Consider the following 15955-nt stretch of genomic DNA (forward strand, 5'->3'; position numbering starts at 1 on the left):
CTGTACGCCAATTGTTTTATTTATTTATTTTTATACCATGATAGATGTGCATAGCGTCTGAGATTGGAAGAAGTCATCTGACATGCTGCCACTCTGGTTGGGGGCATGTCTGACTGCAACCAATCACAGACGCTGATGGGTGGAGAAAGCAGTGGCTATGCAATAAAGGTAAAGTAAAGGTCTGCTCCTATTTTACCTGATGAAAGCAATTCTGCTGAAACGCGTTGTAATAATAGGAGTGCCTATTCAATAAAGTTCAAATAATTAATATCAGCAAATATCCTTATTGCGCTATATTAGACCGAAAGAATTATCCATAAAGGTAATGAGGGCCCTGGAAGTGAATGAGCGGCCAGAAAGCAGTTACAACCGTGCCAGAGCCTCGGTAAGTATAGCCTGCTTGCTCCTATGCCCCTATCCCTCCTTCCACCATTTTTAATTGCCGGATTCTAGTCTCCATAGACTTGTATGGAGATTGGCATCTGGCCACATATCCGGGATCAATTCCGGGCCGGAATCGTTTTTTTCTATTAATCTTGTTACTACTGTTTATCAAAACAATAATCAATATGGGCTTAAAGTGCAGACTCTCAGCTTTAGTTTGAGGGTATTCACATTATAACTGAAGTAAGAGCGTAGTATTTACGGCTCTTTAATATGTAACTGACTCTTTTTTTCAAGGGACCAAAAGTAATTGGACAATTATCTTAAAAGCTCTTTAATGGGCTGCTTGGGCTATTTCCTTATTAATCCAACATCAATTAGGAAAGGTAAAAGGTCTAGAGCTGATTTCAGTTGTGGGTGGCACGGTGGCTCAGTGGTTAGCACTGCAGTCTTGCAGTGCTGAGGTCCTGGGTTTAAATTCCACCAAGGACAACATATACAAGGAGTTTCTATGTTCTCCCTGTGTTTTGCTTGGGTTTCCTCCGGGTACTCCGGTTTCCTCCCACACTCCAAAGACATACTGATAGGGAATTTACATTGTGAGCCCCAATGGGGACAGTGTTGCAGTTGTATGTAAAGAGCTGCAGAATATGTTAGCGCTATATAAAGATTATTAATATTAAAGATTATTAGTTGTGGCATTTGTATTTGGAAGCTGTTGCTGTGAACCCACAATATGCGGTCAAAGGAGCTCTCAATGGAAGTGAAACAGCTTAATGACCTCATGAGGTCACCCCAGGTCACTGCAGTGGGTCACACAGCAATATGTGAGCTTCCGCGGGCAAGGAGGAGCGGTGACAGCATGAATTCACCACAGTTCAATGCCCACAGATCTTGCACCAAGGCAATGGGAAGAGCAGACTAGAGGGCCAGATTTGGCGCATCTAATAATGTGCCACCTCTGGGGCAAATGCAGGCTATTTTTAGGCTGGAAAGGCCAAATAACCATGGCCCTTCCCACACTAAAAATATAAGCCCCCAGTTGTCTGCTGTCCTTTAGCTGGTTTTGAAAAAAATGGGGGGACCCTATGCTGTTTTTTAAAATTATTTGTTCAAATAATTAAAAAAAATCAGCACGGGATCCCCTCAAATAAGCGGACAAGTAAAATCTTCCAGAAGCCTAAAAGAGGTCAAAAGGGAAAGGTGCTGGAAAGGAAACAAACCAAATTCACTGTAGGAATTAAACAGGTGTTTAGCCAATAAGATAAACTCTTTGGCTGAAGGGCTGGAACTCCTAATACACAAGTATAAATAGAGGTTGAGCCAAGATGATGGAAGAGAAGATCGAAGTGTGCAGAGACGAGCTGTGGCTCTGAAAAGTCATCATGGCATCTGGACAAGATGAAGAAAAGACAGAGAATGACTCCAATCAGAGAAGATGTAATCTATAAAGTACCTGGATGTAAATGTTTATTTGTGTTACTGATTAATTCTCCTCTATGGTTACTGTTTGGTCCGTAGTCTGGTGATGAGAGGATAACAACTATTTAACATTGTTAAGGACATACTGCATTGTAGGTTCATACAAATGTATATGGGTCTGAACAGAAATTACAATTTATGTACCATGATCTGATGGTGGTCCTGGTGATGTATGTATGTAATGATCGTGGTCTGTGTGACTTTAAGCTTCTGAATTCTCACAGCACCTGCAATGCATGCTCTTATTATTTTCTGCTGCCAGCAGTGAGAGTGGTATTCATGAACCCGTACGTATGCAATTTTCATACATGCGTTCACATGCTGATTAGACATACGTTACCTCGCTTAAAACAAGGGTATCGAGTGAGCCAGACACGTATAGTTGGAATGTTATTGGAAGTATGCAAATAGCATACCTACACTTAGAGTGCCTACAGACTTTCAACACAAACCTGGACAACCTCATAATTATAAAATTAAGCACTGTAGCCTGTCCAATCCTCACAGCCTGTAAAATACTCACTTTTAGGATTCAGCTCTGTTTGCTTATAAGCGATTTTTTTTTACACTTACGGTCACGTAACAACTAGCTTTTTTTCCAACTTATCTCAATGAAGCATTAAGAGAGTTTGGAAGAGCAGCTAATTGGCATATGACTGTAAATGTGCAAATTGCATATGAGCGGTCACATCGTGACTACCCAAGCCAATTGAGAAGGGCGCCAAATTGAATTCCTGCCCCAGGTGGCGGAAAAACTTAGATCTGCCTCTGCTAAAATGTCTGAGCAAGTTCTTCACACATACCTGAAGATTCTGATCTTATTGCACACTACTATAGATATAACGAGTCTGAAATCACATTGTATCCTCCACTGAGGAGGTGATCCATATGCCAGTCTGAATATCCCTATATGCAAATACAGAAAAATAAGCATATATTATTGAGATTTTTTACAATTTGCCATTTAGTAGTTTTGATGCTATAATGCTATGAGTAGCGCCGGGAGAGTGAAAAGGCTTGTATCCATATAATCCACTTATTGCGTGCATCGGACCAGCTTTTTTCCCCATTGTGTTGTAAAAACGAAATCCCAGGCTGCCTAATGCATAGGCAGTCTCCAGCCACTGCATTCCCATAGCTCAGAATGACCCCAGATACAGCACATTGTACTCGCCTGTCACGTGTGACAGAAAGTGCTGGCTGTCCTTTTCACAACAAACATGAAACATTTGCACCTCCAGCATTTTTACACAATGGGGTACATGTTAGCAAGTGTACATGTAAGTTTCATAAAGTGATCTCATCCCTTTTCTTTTCCTTCTCCTTTTTTTTTCCTTTTTTTTTTGGGAAATTTCATCTTTCCATGCCTGGGAGGGCCCCTCTCCAATTATCAAACTGTTTCCAGCGACGGTTTGAAAAAACACACTAGGACACATGAGCGTTTTGATCCTGCGTGTGTATGGTAATGGTAAGTACCACCAAAATATTCCTAGATCTTACAATATGCCGCTTTTTATATGTAGTGGACATTATGCTATTAGCCGAGTGTCTAAATCATAAATATCTTACAAACTAAGCTTTTATAGTTAGAAAAGTGACTATAACTTCTAAGATAATATATATTTATCAGTGCAATACCTGGGCATATAAACATATTCATGAAATGACAGTCTTGTACTCAATGCCTGTTTATGTTTATGTTTCACCTTATTTATATTGTTTTTATTACTATTCGTCATTGATTTATTTCTGTCTCTTAAATTTAGATAAAGAGAACACTTAACACATGGCAGATATATTTTAGAATGTTTTTTAAGACTATAGTATTTTACACTCTGCCATAATGAATATTGCCCAGAGCACATCATTCTCTGATGGAAAGCGAAATGTGAACAATGGTGTTTGTAGTTTTTACGTTTCACGATTTAAAGTTTGCATGGTTGCCAGTGCATGTAAATTGAAATGGCTGCTTCCTTTGTGTATAGTAATCTGCAATGCTGGAAGAATTAGAAGAATTTGAGGGTCCTGAAAATGAAAGGGCAGAAGCACAGCCACCTAATACACAAGATAAGGGCAAAAAGAAGAAATCACTTGGTAAATATTTCACACAAATCTGTTTCTCCATTTTCTGAAAAGGCTAAAAAGACGTAGCTTTAATATAGTAATATATACATTACGTGTGCTGTTTCCATTTATGAAGTTGTATCAATGCCATGCATATTAAGTGCAGTTTGTAATATATAAATATATATATACATTTCCAAAAGACCATCTCTTTATGTAGGCCAGCTCCTTAGGGCTTATTCAGACGTCAGTGATTTCTCTTGTGCGCAAAACACGATCCGAGTTTTCATCAACATTTTGGATCAGAGTCTAGTTGGTGCCAGAATTTATCATCAGAGTTTGATCACTTTCATCAAAACTGATAAGAGAAGCTTGAGAAACCTCCATGAATCAGCTTGTGAAAAACAATGGTATCTGAGTGCAGTCCAATTTGTTCACGAATCCATAGACTTTCATTGGCTACTTTTGATCCAACGATATCAGACATATAAGGAATAATATTGTACAAGTTTAAATGCTTTTGTGCGGACCACTTGGTCTGAAGAAACAATCGGACATTTGGACTACTTTAGACTATCATAGGTACGTGTGCAATCCATGAAAACCACAGATAGAAAGTGTATAAGAAAAAATGACACCAACTATGAGACCATCCCCTAGAAAAACACTGCTTAATGCTAAGTTGATTAGTCAACTCAAATATGTGGCAAAGAAAATAGAATAAAATCTAATAATAGATTTATCATTGCACATAAAAATATGATGTTTCCAAAAGTGGACCAACAAATATGTAGTATATTATGAGCAGGGATGAACATCTATTACAGTAGGGGCCTTCTCTGTCCTACATCTGGTATGAGTCCTCAAAAGCGTCCCATAAAGACCAAGTCGTTATAAACCCATCCATTGTGTTATGAAGCTGGGCCGTTAGTCTTTCCATATTTCTAACATCTGTTATCCGAGCATATAAATCTGAGACAGACGAAGGTGCCACTCTTTTCCAGAACAATGAAATTAAGCACTTGGCAGCTGTGAGGATATGAAGCAGTAACTTTATCTCGGGTTTACTTAGAAACGACGGGAGGGCATTCAACAGGTATACCACCGGGTCTCTACTCACATTTTTACCCAACAATTTATCTATCAGGATTTCCACCTCCTCCCAGAAATTTTCTATGGCTGGGCATGTCAAAAATATATGATATAAGGATGCCCCACTGAGCCCACATCTCCAACAGACATCTGGGCAAGCACGGTTAAACTTATGCAAAAGCTCCGGGGTATGGTACCATGTCATAAGGACTTTAACTTGGTTCTCCTTGTAGAGAGTGCTAATTGAGGACCGAAATGTCCTCGCCCAAATGACTGACCAGAGTGCTTCCGACAGAGGTCTTCCCACCCAGCCCTCCCATCTCTTCATATATGTATGTTTCACTGTGTCTGAGGGATTCCTCGCCACCAATATTGTATAAATGGCTGAGATTAGTCCCCTGGTCGAGGTCCGGCCTGAGCAGAGAGTCTCAAATGCCGAAGGACGGCATACCTCTCTCCGTCTCATAACATCCGCAAAAAAATGTGATATCTGTTGATATGAGAAATATAGATGGGAAGGTAGCTTATATTGGTGTCGCAAATCCGGAAATGGCTTGAGTTTTTATGTGGATGGATCAACTATATCCCGAAAGCAATAAAGACCTGCCTCTGCCCACCGCCCGACTACCTCTGGGCTCATGCCTGTAGTTAAATGTGGAGTGAACAAGAAAGGGGTTAACAGGGAAGACTGTGATGCCAGCTGAAACTTCATCCTACACTGTCGCCATAAGTCTCTTGTAAATGCCATTGGGCCCAGGAGATCTCTGGAGGAGGTTTCAATAGGGCGACTCCAGATTAGAGAGCTTGGATGAAAACGTGCCATCCAAAGCTTCTCTGTTTCCGTCCATTTGTTGAAAGCTGGCAAGGTCGTCCAGGAGGCCAGGCTACGTAGGTGTGAAGTGTAATAGTAAAGTGTAATATTCGGGCATGACAAACCCCCCTTAGTACGTGGTGCACATAGGACTGAGTCCGGAATGCGATGTCTTCCCGACTGCCAAATAAATCGCAAAAGTGATGACTGAATCTTTTTCAGCACCCCTAGGGGTACTCGCACTGGGAGAGTTTCAAACAAATACAGGAATTTAGGAATAATTGACATTTTAATTGTGGCGATTTTACCTAGAAAAGAGATCTGCAAGGAAGACCATTTCTTTAGACTATTTTCAACTTCTCGTATCAAGGGTGGGAAATTTGCCTGATATATTGTTTTATAGTTAGGAGTTATCTTGACTCCCAGGTATCGCAGGGAATCTGTGCGCCAGGAATACTTAAAGTTTTGTTTGAGGGACTGTAATTTAGCTTCCGGAATGTTGAAAGGTAGGGCCTCAGTTTTGTCCGAGTTAAGTTTATATCCCGAGAGCCTAGCATATTGGGCTATTACTGCATGTAGATTTGGTAGGGAGACCACAGGGTTGGTCAGAGACAGCAGGACGTCGTCCGCAAATAAGGCTATTTTGAAGGATTTCTCCCGGACTTTGACCCCCATAATATCTGGATTATGTCGGATTTGCGCCGCCAGTGGCTCAATGCTAAGAACGTAAAGCAGGGGGGACAATGGGCATCCCTGCATGGTTCCGTTTCTGATAGGGAGGGGCCCTGAATGTGCATGGGGAGACGGATTGTCGCCGCAAGAGAAGAATACAATCCCCTGAGCGCCGAGACAAATGGCCCCGACAGGCCGAAATGGCCCAAAACAGAAAACATGAAGGACCAGTCCAGCCTGTCGAAAGCCTTTTCCGCATCTAGCCCCAAAAGAAGAACCTCAACTTCCCCCCTATTTACCACGTTCACCAGATTTAAGATCCGTCGGGTGTTGTCTCCCGCCTAACGATAGCGGACAAATCCTACCTGATCTTTATGGATCAGATGCGGGAGCCAGTTATTTAAGCGGTCAGTCAGCAATTTAGTGAATATCTTAAGATCAGAGTTTAGAAGGCTAATAGGACGGTAGCTCGCACACTCCATAGGATCCTTTCCTGCTTTAGGAATAACAGTTGTATATGAGTGTAGGAATGTATTTGGGATGTCGTCACCCTCCATGAAAAGGTTGAAAAGGTGTGTTAGATGAGTGGACAGCTCTCCCTCAAAAGTCTTATAATATAGATAGGTAAACCCGTCAGGGCCCGGGGCTTTGTGGCCTGGCAAATCCTTAATGAGTTGATGGATCTCCTCTAGCACCACCTTTCGATTAAGGTCCTCCAATGCCTCCCGGGACAGTTTTGGGAGGTGATAGTCAGTCAAATAGTCATTCAATATTTTTGTTCTATTCGGATGCGTCATTGGTAACAGCGGGGGGATAGAATACAACGACGTATAGTATGTGTGGAAAAGTTGAGCTATTTTCGTGGGGTCATAGTGAGGGGTACCTGTAGTATCCTTTATAGCGCATGGGGCATTAGTTATCGCTTGGTCTCTAAGCTTTCTAGCGAACATCGTATGGGGTTTATTGCCGTATTCATAGTATTTCTGGCGGGAGTAACGCAGGAGTCTTTCTATGTTTCCATGTGAGATCTCTTTTAGTTTAGTTCCCATGTCTATCACTTTTTTCAGGCGAGTTTTAGTGGGGTGAGTGTGAAGCTGATTCTCTGCTGTACGGAGGTCCCTTTCGCACTGACGGTAATGCTGTTGTGAATCCTTTTTGAGCTTAGAAGACAGGGCTATGCACTCCCCTCTAACTACTGCTTTGTGGGCCTCCCATATCATCGGGAAAGATGGAAGAGACTGAGAATTCTCCGTAAAATAGTTCTGTATGACCTTCCGGAGAGATTCTCGAGAGGAGATGTTGGTGAGTAAGTATTCGTTCAGTCTCCAGTGGGTGCGTTTCAGGAGGGGGGTTGTTAGATTAAGAGATATCAACACAGGGGCATGGTCCAACCAAGTGATACTGCCAATTTGTGCATGTTGGAGTGTTCTAAGTGTAAGGATGTTACCTAAAAAGTAGTCAATTCGGCTATGCAATTTATGGGGGTGTGAGAAGAAGGTGTATTGTCTTGCTGTCGGGTTGTCAATTCTTCAAAGGTCAAACAGTTGATGTTTGCGGATCAATTTGCAGAAACCAGTGGATAAATGTGGTGATCTATGTGAGCCTATAGGATGTGAAGGTGCAAGCATCCTATCAGCCTTGTCTGAAAATACCGTATTGAAGTCTCCCCCTATAATGTGAATGGTCCCACGGTCCATCGGGAGGCGTGACAATGTTGAAGAAATAAATCTAAGCTGGTTAGAGTTTGGAGCATACAGGTTACCCAAGATTAGTGGTATTCCATTTAGAGTGCCTTGGACGATCAAAAAACGACCTGAGGGATCCGCTTCCCACTTACTCACTTGGAGTGGGCAGGTGCGAGAGATCAGTATGGCCACCCCTGCTTTCTTCCTTGTGTTTGTGGCTGAAAAGGATTGGGGAAACCAATGGCGGGCAAAGTTAAAGGAACTTTTCTCTGTGAAGTGCGTCTCTTGTAGAAACACCACTTCCGCCCTTGATTTTTGCATCTCTTGGAGGACCAGCCTCCTCTTTACATCAGAATTCAGCCCTTTAACATTGAGACTCATTAACCTACCCATCCCAGGATCTCAACATACTCTAATGTAAAGGCTAATGCCCGGAACCTCCGCTTGGTGTATGTAAGAAATGTACTCCAGAAACCCTTCTGCAATTGGCTAAGCGCATACCTGTAGATAGAAATTAGACATAGAGAAACAGAAAAGTACATAACTATGTTCAACAATGAAATAGAAACTTTTCAGTTATGAGATAGGTATATGGTAAACGATACCAATCGTCCACTATCCCAGTACCAGAGTCGACTTACATTCACTCTAAATAGAAAATGTCACACTAAGTACAACCTGCACTGTAAACCAACGTGCGACTAGACTAGTCAGACTCTGCTAGTGGGTGAGTGGTGAAACTCCACAAATCAGACCCTCGGGCCCTCGCTCTCCCCCAGGATTCCGGAATGGGGAGACATCCCCCCCAAAAGAAAAAAAAAAGGGCACAAGAAAAACTATATAAATGAGCCAAGTAACCCCCAACTGGAGTCTATAAGTAACCATAAGTGTATAGGAGGGCACTTTCAGGTGGGCCCCTTTTCTCTTGAACTCCCAGGTCGCCGTTTACGGGGTGAAGTAGCTGGTTGCCACGTCGGAGGAAGCGGCGGCATCTGTTGAGGCAAAGTCCAGTCTGGCAAGTCTGGAACAGGGAGATCAAAAACCCGACAAAAAGGCTCCAGGTCTGCAGGGGCCCGGAGGCTAGCCGACGTCTCTCCGCTCCGTGCGGTGAGGCTAAACGGGAACCCCCATCTGTAAAGAACATTATGGGCCTGCAAGGAAGACAGTAATGGGCGGAGAGCGCTCCGTTGTTGCAATGTTATCCACGAGAGATCTTGAAAGAGCTGGATCTTGGTGCCCTGGTACATCACTTGTTTTGGCGGTCGGGCTTTGAGAATTATTTCTTCTTTAAGTTGAAAGTTAATGATATGACAGATAATGTATATTGGATTCCCCTTTAGATTTTTGGGGCGGCGAGCCCTATGTGCTCTATCCATAGGAACTGGGTTGTCCGGGGGCCGCTGGAGGAGCGAATTAAATATGGTCTGCAAGATTGTTGTAACGTCTTCCTTTGTTTGGACCTCAGGCACGCCCCTGACCCGTATGTTATGGCGCCTGCCTCTATTATCTAGATCCTCAATATAGCGCTGTAACTCTCTTATGACGTCAGCTTGAGAGGAGGCTTGGGACTGGAGGTGGCGGATAGTTGTTCTAGCTTCACTATGATCATTCTCCAGTTGGTTTATTCGTTTGGAGATGGAAAGAACGTCCTGCCGGACTGTTGCTATTTCAGATTTGCAGGCGTCCTTGACTTCTGAAATGAGTGTTTGGAAGTCTTTCTTGGTGGGGAGTTGCCTGACAAATTCCCACCACTCTGTTGGAGGGCACCCCGGTTGTGTAGTCACTGGTCTGGCCATCATACTTTCTGGGGCCTTATTCTTGTTGCTTTCCAAAGCAGGTGGGTCAGGAGCTGGCTCAGGGTCTCCCCCCGTTGAGTTATAAGGCTTGAATTCCGGAGCCCCAGGTCCCTAGGCGGTTTATGGGCTCTTTGAGGCCTGGGTGTAAGGGCCTCACTTAGTAGTGTTGGTGGCCCCAATGGGGAAGGCAGGCCACTCTCTTTTATGTTCACTTTATCCCCTGGGGACTGGGGGATTCCAGCAGGTTGAAGGTCTGCCCCTCCATGCTCTAGGGTCCCCCCAGGGTCTCCCCTTCGCTCCTTGTCCCCTCTCCTGTTTCCTCATGGCCATCACTCCCCAGCTCCATGTCCTCATAGGCCCACTCTGTGTGCTCCATACCCCCTAGTATGCTATCTGTGGGGGCGGCCGGGCTCCAGCCACCACCATGCTCTAACAGTTCTATGGGGGGAGGGGCGGCATGATCACCTTCGTCTCCGCTGAACTACCGGTGCTCGCGTCAGGGGAGAACACATGCTTCTCACCTGGCCTGGTAATCTGGAGACGCGCAGCTTCACCCGACTTGCGATGCTCCGGCTCCTGCCGCTGCACTGGTAAGTTGCTGCACGCCGCCTCCGCCACTTCCGCCGCCATCTTGTTCACGAGGGAGGGCCCGTTCCCGCCGGCATCCACCGGTTCCCGATCTTCTCTTCTCCCTCCGTCTGCGGTGCGGGTGGGTGATCCTCGCTCGGTCCCTTCTGCACAGTCCTCCGCCGCGGCCGTCCAGGGGTAGGTGCTTTGTGGCGCTCCAGCCGCCCGCGCCTTCTCCTGTTCCCGCTCCCCCGGCGGCTCCTTTGTAAGGTAGTAGTCCAGGGTGAGCGTGCTGGGGTCCCGGGTTCCTTGGTAGTTTTTGGCGGTCTTTTCTTCCCCATTCCGGCTCTTTAAGGCTTATTTGAAGGGCTGTTTTTATCCTGGGTGGAGGAGCTCAGTCCCTATACGTCCTGCTCCATGGAGTCCCAGACACGCCCCCTTTGATTGCTTCTTATTGTATTTTATTGCAATGTTGCAGCAGCCAAAAAATGTAATTCTGGTGTTTTGAATTCTTAAAAAACATTTTGATAAATCGAACATTTCTGATTGTAGTGATATCAAATGTATGTATTTTTTTTTCTATTGTTTTATCTTGAACATGGCAAAAGAAAGGTGATTTTTACTTTTGTGGGGGGTGATATTTTTTAGAACTTATTTTGATTTTTTTTTTACTGTTTTTATAGTCTCCTTTAGCACTGCTCTGTATAGTAGAAATCACTATCTTCTATGAATGCCAATGGTAGGCGATCAGAGGAGGATCATCATGAGAGACACAGGGATCATCAGCGGAATCATCTGACCCCTGCCTGTCATGACAACCCATCGGCACCTGTGACGTGACCGGAAGCAGGTAACGAAACACCTCCTTCTGGTGCATGTTAAATCCCGCTGTCAGAAACTTACAGCTGTCAGGATTTAACTGGTTAAAAGCTAAGGGGGATCGCTAATCTACCCGCAGCTGTTAGAGGCACATGACAGCTCATTAAATCAGCTGTCATGTGCGGGGAAAGATGCGGGCCGTCATCAAAGTCAGGGTCATGACATGTGTCGTAAAGGGTTTATAGATAATGTTCTCACTAGGTAACTTTGTATATGTAGTGATATGGGTTATGGTACTGTATCTATGTAGTAAGTTTGGTTTTGCTCCCATATCTATGCAGTAAGTATGGTTATGTTACGATAACTTTATAGTAAGCTTGATTATGGTACCGTATATAAGCAATAAGCTTGATTCTGCCACCATACCTATGCAGTAAGCTTGGCTCTATTACCATATCTATGTAGTACTTTGGATTCTGGTACCAAATGTATGTAGTAAGCTTGGTTCTGTTCCTGTATCTATGTAGGAAGCTTGGTTATGTTGCTGTATCTCTGTAAGCATCCAAGTAAAGAAACTCTCAGACAAAAAAACAATAAAAATGAATAAAAAATCCTTTATTGAATACAAAGGGACAATACGATAAAAATGTAAAAGAATTGTGCAGAATTGGAATGCAGATTAATGACACAATAATATGTTCATAGAGAATTAATAAAAAATATTGTTGAATACATCTGGGCTGTTCTTAGTGCATAAAACATCCATAGCAAGGCTGAGTTAGGAGTTAAATAACTGAATACAAATGGAGTGAGTTAGCAAGAGAGAGCTGTAATGCCCCATGCAGAGTGACACAAAATTCAAGTGACAACAGCAATATTTAGTGTTTGCAATAGCAGTCATTTAACTCCTTTCAAGTGGTGCAAGTTCTTGTGAGTGCTGTCCCTGCCTGCTGGGTATCAATTACCATAGATGCACAATCGTCTGTATCTGGTGCTTTGTCTTATATCACCACGTCATCATTTTCTGTGTTAGGCTATGGGGTGCTTCACACATAGCGAGCTCACTGCCGAGATCGCTGCTGAGTCACGCTTTTTGTGACGCAGCAGTGACCTCATTAGCGATCTCGCTGTGTGTGACACTGAGCAGCGATCTGGCCCCTGCTGCGAGATCGCTGCTCGTTACACACAGCCCTGGTTCGTTTTCTTCAAAGGCGCTCTCCCACTGTGACACACAGATCGCTGTGTGTGACAGCGAGAGAGCGACAAATGAAGCGAGCAGGGAGCAGGAGCCGGCGTCTGACAGCTGAGGTAAGCTGTATCCAAGATAAACATCGGGTAACCAAGGTGGTTACCCGATATTTACCTTAGTTACCAGCCTCTGCAGCTCTCACACTGCCTGTGCTGCCGGCTCCGGCTCTCTGCACATGTAGCTGCTGAACACATCGGGTTAATTAACCCGATGTGTACAGCAGCTAGGAGAGCAAGGAGCCAGCGCTCAGTGTGCGCGGCTCCCTGCTCTCTGCACATGTAGCTGCATTACACATCGGGTTAATTAACCCAATGTGTACTGTAGCTAGGAGAGCAAGGAGCCAGCGCTCAGTGTGCGCGGCTCCCTGCTCCCTGCACACACAGCTAAGCGGTGTGCGCTGGTAACTAATGTAAACATCGGGTAACCATACCCGATGTTTACCTTAGTTACCAGTCTCCGCAGCTTCCAGACGGCGGCTCCGTGCAAGCGCAGCGTCGCTTGCACGTCGCTGCTGGCTGGGGGCTGTTCACTGGTCGCTGGTGAGATCTGCCTGTTTGACAGCTCACCAGCGACCATGTAGCGATGCAGCAGCGATCCTGACCAGGTCAGATCGCTGGTCGGATCGCTGCTGCATCGCTAAGTGTGAAGGTACCCTTAGTGTGCACGCTGAGTTTTTTTTCTGACCACAAAGATGCAGCGTTTTTGGCTCCCAAAAAAGGCACAAAAACGCACCCACAGGAAAAACGCATGAAAAAAATGCAAGCGTTTTTTCGCATTTTTGTGAGTTTTTTATGTGTTTTGATGCGGTTTTTTTGCTGCGTTTTTGTCCAATGCATTCAATGGGTGAAAAACACGGTGAAAAACGCAAAAAGAATTGACATGCTGCATCTTTGTGGTCACCACAAGGACGTAGGCAAAAAAAACTGCAATGTGCGGCCAACAAAAATTAAATTTCATAGACTTTACTGGGGAATGAAATTCATGCAGTTTTGAGACCAAAACTGCACCCAAAAAATGCGGCGAAAAACGCAGCGTGCGCACATATGCTTATATAACATTTTCGTCCCACATGCTAGGGGAGCACTATTAATTTTTGCAGTGTTTATTTCCCTCATGATAAGTCTTTAATACCCAGTGTCAACATATTTTTTGCTATCACTGCCTTGCTATGGACGTTTTATGCACGAAGAACAGCCCAGATATCTTAAACAATAATTTTTATTAATTGTCTTTGAACGTATTATTATATCATTCATCTTCATTCAAATTGTGCACATTTCTTTTTCATTTTTTATTGTATTGTCCCTTTTGTGTTCAATAAAGGATTTATATTCATTCATATTGTTTTTTGTCTGAGAGTCTCTTTACTTAAGGCCCTGTCACACACAAAGATAGATCTGTGGCAGATCTGTGGTTGCAGTGAAATTGTGGACAATCAGTGCCAGGTTTGTGGCTGTGTACAAATGGAACAATATGTCCATGATTTCACTGCAACCACAGATCTGCCAAAGATGTATCTCTGTGTGTGACAGGGCCTTTTGACTCTCATCAATTGTTGGCCACATAGAGTACTGCTGTATCTATGTAGTAGACTTAAGTGTGATTCTGTTCTCGTATTGATGTAGTAAGCTCGGTTCTATTCCTATATCAGCGTATTAAGTTTTTTTTTCTCTTCTCATATCTACACTGACGAGCAAAGAGTAACACTGTTTTGAACTTTTGACTTTCGGGCCCCATATGTCACCATCCACTCATCCACTACGGCTTCAAACGTTAGACTATGTTCATTTTATATGCAATCATCTTGGCTATTTCATACATACTGTAAATGTTACGTGCAACTATTTAGCATATGATCAGTTATACAGATTCTTGTCATCTCACTGCATTATTACTGTTTTGCTCCTAAAAATATAAATTGTAATTTTTATTATGTTAGTATTTTGTAAATCCAATTTTTTTCTTTCAACACTGCCGGAATCCTTCTGGGCATGCTCCTGATTAGATTCAAGCATGTCTCGACCGAAACCTGATACCAGGTCTCTTCTACACATTCGCAATGTTGGTGCATTCTGGTCGACTGACTTGGATATGTATACAGCTTTTTCTTCAACTCTACCCACAAGTGTTTGATTGGGTTGAGGTCTGGGAACTTTGGAAGCCAATCCAGCACCTCTACTTCATTGTCATGGAACCATTTCTTCGCCAATCTCGATGTATAATTTAGGTCATTATTCTGTTGGAACACTATGTTGTCATTTTCATGCCAATAGTAGTCTAGTGTACGAAGTAACTCGTCTTGTAGGATACTCATATATACCTCAACATTAAGACCACCATTAAGCTTGGTCAACTATCCAACGCCTATGGCTTTGAAACAACCCCATATCATCAAGCTTCCTCCACTGAACTTAACAGTTCTTTCAATTTCTCGATCCATTAGCCCAGACCTGGGCAAGGGGTGGCCCGCGGGCCACATCCGGCCCGCCTGCTCTCTGTGACCGGCCCGCCCGTCTTCAGCCGGTGCAGTGGAGCCGGGCTGCAACGTGCCGAGTAAGGAGAGATCCTGTGCAGGTCCGCACAGTCAGTGCAGGCAGCGGAACGCAGGAGTCTTTCCTCTGTTCCCTGCCGGCACTAATTGTCAGTGACACACGCGCGCGCTCTGACGTTGTCAGTACTGCGCTGCGTGTGTCATTTCAAAAGTTCCCGCCGGGCAGAAGAAGAAGCAGCACAGCAGACGGAATAATTCATCCTGCACTGTAGGACCTGCGATGATGTCACGCCCATGTGACTGTGTTGGAGGAGACACAGGAGGACGGGCAGAAAGCAAAGATACTGAATCCTGAAGGAGATGTGGACACATGATGACTGGTAATAAGAAAAGAGGGGACATGAAGGGGAGGGGGGCTGCAGGGTGAGTGCATATGTGGGAACATGGAGCTGCAGGGTGAGTGCATATGTGGGAACATGGAGCTGCAGGGTGAGTGCATATGTGGGAACATGGAGCTGCAGGGTGAGTGCATATGTGGGAACATGGAGCTGCAGGGTGAGTGCATATGTGGGAACATGGAGCTGCAGGGTGAGTGCATATGTGGGAACATGGAGCTGCAGGGTGAGTGCATATGTGGGAACATGGAGCTGCAGGGTGAGTGGCATATGTGGGAACATGGAGCTGCAGGGTGAGTGCATATGTGGGAAGATGGAGCTGCAGGGTGAGTGGCATATGTGGGAACATGGAGCTGCAGGGTGAGTGCATATGTGGGAACATGGAGCTGCAGGGTGAGTGCATATGTGGGAACATGGAGCTGCAGGGTGAGTGCATATGTGGGAACAT

The 15955-nt window shown here is 44.4% G+C and overlaps 1 protein-coding gene across 1 annotated transcript in view; it reads left to right on the top strand.

The window, feature by feature from the left end:
* The first annotated feature begins 3860 nt into the window (after nt 1-3860).
* The window catches only part of LOC142244487 (ferroportin-like), a 60275-nt gene continuing 48180 nt past the window's right edge, over nt 3861-15955 (top strand). Inside the window, exon 1 of the mRNA XM_075316719.1 lies at nt 3861-3960. Within this exon, the coding sequence (XP_075172834.1) occupies nt 3861-3960 (100 nt within the window). The remainder of the gene's footprint in view (nt 3961-15955) is intronic.

Source organism: Anomaloglossus baeobatrachus, chromosome 6 (assembly GCF_048569485.1).
Source record: "Anomaloglossus baeobatrachus isolate aAnoBae1 chromosome 6, aAnoBae1.hap1, whole genome shotgun sequence".
NCBI lineage: Eukaryota > Metazoa > Chordata > Amphibia > Anura > Aromobatidae > Anomaloglossus > Anomaloglossus baeobatrachus.